Here is a 3,260-nt window from a genome sequence, read left to right as displayed (position 1 = left end):
CTACTTGGGAGGCTGGGGCAGGCAGATTAATTGAGCCTAAGAGTTTGAAGTTGCCATGAGCTATAATGCCATGGCACTCTATTTAGGGTGACACAGTGAGATTGCTTTAAAAAAAATAACTACGCAGTTGTTAGGCTGTGAATTTCCAGTGGACTGGAAAGTTGGATCAGCAATACATGGCCACCTATCCTGGCCTTGAGAACGCTGCCTCAGTGGGTGGACTTCTCGTGCAGCCTGGATCAGTGCTCTTGCTGCTCCCTGGAGGTCGTTCTTGCCCGTTAGGAACCGGTTACCCTGACTCTTAATTCTTCCCTTTGGTCCTTTTCTGCCAGGGCCCAGCAAAGACTCTTCCACCCCAGCACTTTGCCTACAGGTCCCATGACCCCAGCCTGAGCCCCTGAGGCCAGGTGGATGAAGAGGTTTGGGGGAGGCTGTCTGCTGGGAGTTTTAAATAAGTGGCCCAGTTTCACTCTGGGGCATGAGGCTGCAAGTGCTCAGAGCTCCTAGCACGTGGCAAGGAGCTGAACTCATGAGTCCCTTCTCCCCCCAGGCTGGGTCCGGTATGCAGAGCGAGTGCTGGGCCGCCCTGTCACCCCCCATCTCTGTACTGCCAAGTCCCCACAGCAGGTCATGGGCTCTTTGGTGAAGGATTATTTCGCCCGACAGCAGGTAAGCCGAGCTTTTCCCGGAAATCAATGTGTGTCAGAAGACGGGCATCTGGTAGGCTGTGTAGGGTATAAGCAGGGCAATGAGCAAGGAGTGCCGCATCATGATGGGGTGAGGAGGGAGCTCCAGCACACATCCGGGATGGTCACTGTCTCCCAGGTGAATGTGAGGGAAGTGTGACTTTAGGACACGTCTGTAGTGACTTTCCTACCAGCATCCCACTCTATGCTTTTTTTCCTTTTATAAACTCCTTTCTCTTTAACCTTCTCTGTGGCATCTGGGGGTTCTCCTGGATCATTTGTGGCCAAGGAGAAAGACTGCCCACCCTGCTGAGAGATCCTGGCTTCGCCTACAGAGAGACTGCCCACCTGCTTCTCAGACATCTCACTGAGGGAGGCCCGGGGCCCTCGGCCTAGATGCTGAGGGCCACTGTTACTCAGGGACCTAACCTGGCCTCTGTTGGGCTCTCCCTCAGATTGTAGCATCTCATGACTTTCTCAGCTGCTTCTGTGGGGTTCTCCTGCACTCTGTCCTCCACTTGATGGAAGGGGTCCTGGCCTGGGACTTCTGTGTGGCCCCTGCCTCAGCCCATCGCAGGGCCTGCCCATTGCCTTTAACCTTCTGAGTCCTCCTGGAACTCTCTGGTGCTCTGGAAGCGGTCCTCGTCCTACAATTTGTTCTTTAGCTGCTGGCGTGTGCCACCCACCCTTCTCCATCTGTCTTTAAGCCCCTTCAGGGGACAACTGAGTTGGGAACTTGAAAAGACTGCAGAAATTCAGGATCTTTCAAACACCCAAAGCCAGCCTAGTGAGGTACATGTGCACAGCATTGTTGTTTTAGCAATAGGGAATGTTTTCTTTCTGCTTAGTTTGCTCATAAAATCACTACAGTTGGCACATTATAAACCTGAAGTTAAGTCATGTGTATTCAGTATAGACAGGACAGAAAGACAAGCTGTGAGACTTTGCATCTCCTCCTTGCCTGTGCACCTTGCCTTTGCACCTTCTCCTGCATGTGTTGGGAGAAACCCTGTGTCTCAGTCTCTCAATACCACCAGCCCTCTCCTGGCTCAAGCCAAAAGCGGATAAACCAGGTATGCGGCAGTGGCTCTGCTCTGGGCCGTCTTGCCTGTGTACAAGGTTCAGGAGGTAACAGGGTCAACTTTCCCAGTTCTTTCAGGAAGGCTGCATGGGCTCCTGGGCCTTGCGTGTGGGTCAGGCTCTATCCAGATGGTGGTTCAGACATGCGTGGGCTGGGTGCTGTTGTGTGGTGGAGCTGAGGAGGACAGGAGTCAGCTATGGCTGTGGGAGCTCAGCTGGGGGTGGTGGGAAGTGGCAGCAAGTGGCCGTGTACTTCCCTCTTGCTGTGTACACCAACTATGAGCTGTGATGCTCACCTCTCCACAGCCTTAAATGCAGGTGCCTTTCCTCCACAGAGCCTGTCTCCAGAGAAGATTTTCCATGTCATTGTGGCCCCTTGCTATGACCGGAAGCTGGAAGCTCTTCGAGAAGGTTTTTCCTCCACTTCACGTAGTTCCCTGGGTGCTGACTGTGTGTTAACGTCAGGTGAGATGTGAGATGAGAGTGGGCTGAGGCTGTACCACTAATCTATCGGTGCCTTTCACTGTGGTCACCATGATCACTGTCTGAAGTCACCACTGGGCATCCTTGGGGCTTAATTGCATAGAAGTGAAGAGAAGATCAGAGTTCAGTCCAGTGTCCTGTCTCCTCTCTGCATCTTCCTCCTGGTAAGTTGGGTCTTGGGAGAACCCCTCAGGCACCATGACCTGTCTTTTGACCTCACTGTCCTCTTAGTGGTGGGAGAAGTTGTGTGTAGCCACAGATGGTGTCCTCCCAACAGTTCTTCAGATGTTAAGAGACTGTGTTGGTCCTGTGTGTGCCGAGGATGGGGGCTTAACACTTGGTTAAAGTTCTGTGGGATCTATTCTAACTGGGCTCTAAAAGCAGGTTCCTCTGGGTCTTGGATCAGTGGTAGCTTATGCAGAGTGACTCCCAGGGGCAGCCTTTAAGCCCTCTGACTCCCTTCATGGGCCCCCCAAGAGGTCTCTGCCATACATGAGCAGGCTCCCTAGGTGGTGTGGCAAGAGAGATGATGGAAAGGGTGCCCTTGGCAGTGCTGTCCTTCATTGCTGCTCACGTGACAACTACACCCAGCCATCTTTCCCTGAGTGTGGGTTCATAGTCATAAAGTCTGTTCTCACCAGCTGTCTTGTGCATCTGATGCCACAGCAATTAAGACCCTCAACTGTTTGTGTTAAGGGATTTTTCCAAAAACCCTTGATAAAAAGGAATACAGAAAGTAGTTCTGCTTTTCATTTGATATTATTGCAAAATAACCCACATGTCATACAAATGCAGTCAGTGTATTTTTGGTCATCCCATTCGTGTGAACTAATGTTATACACAGAAGTTTTCCCCTTGGGGCCGCACCTGTGGCTCAGTGAGTAGGGCGCCAACCCCATATACCGAGGGTTGTGGGTTCAGTCCTGGCCCTGGCCAAACTGCAACAACAACAAAAAAATAGGCGGTGTTGTGGCAGGCGCCTGTAGTCCCAGCTACTCAGGAGGCTGAGGC

At 52.1% G+C, this 3,260-nt stretch overlaps 1 protein-coding gene across 4 annotated transcripts in view; it reads left to right on the top strand.

Annotated features, from left to right (window-relative positions):
* NARF (nuclear prelamin A recognition factor) overlaps nt 1–3,260 on the top strand; it is a 27,800-nt gene that overhangs the window by 14,368 nt on the left and 10,172 nt on the right. For all 4 annotated transcript variants that reach the window (XM_012803180.2, XM_023511319.1, XM_012803179.2 and 1 more), the window contains 2 exons: nt 551–669; nt 2,102–2,231. In XM_012803180.2, coding sequence (XP_012658634.2) covers nt 551–669; nt 2,102–2,231 — 249 coding nt within the window. The remainder of the gene's footprint in view (nt 1–550; nt 670–2,101; nt 2,232–3,260) is intronic.

The sequence above is a fragment of the Otolemur garnettii genome, unplaced genomic scaffold, assembly GCF_000181295.1.
Source record: "Otolemur garnettii isolate 467f Iridium unplaced genomic scaffold, OtoGar3 scaffold00018, whole genome shotgun sequence".
NCBI lineage: Eukaryota > Metazoa > Chordata > Mammalia > Primates > Galagidae > Otolemur > Otolemur garnettii.
This window is presented reverse-complemented; position numbering and strand designations above follow the sequence as displayed.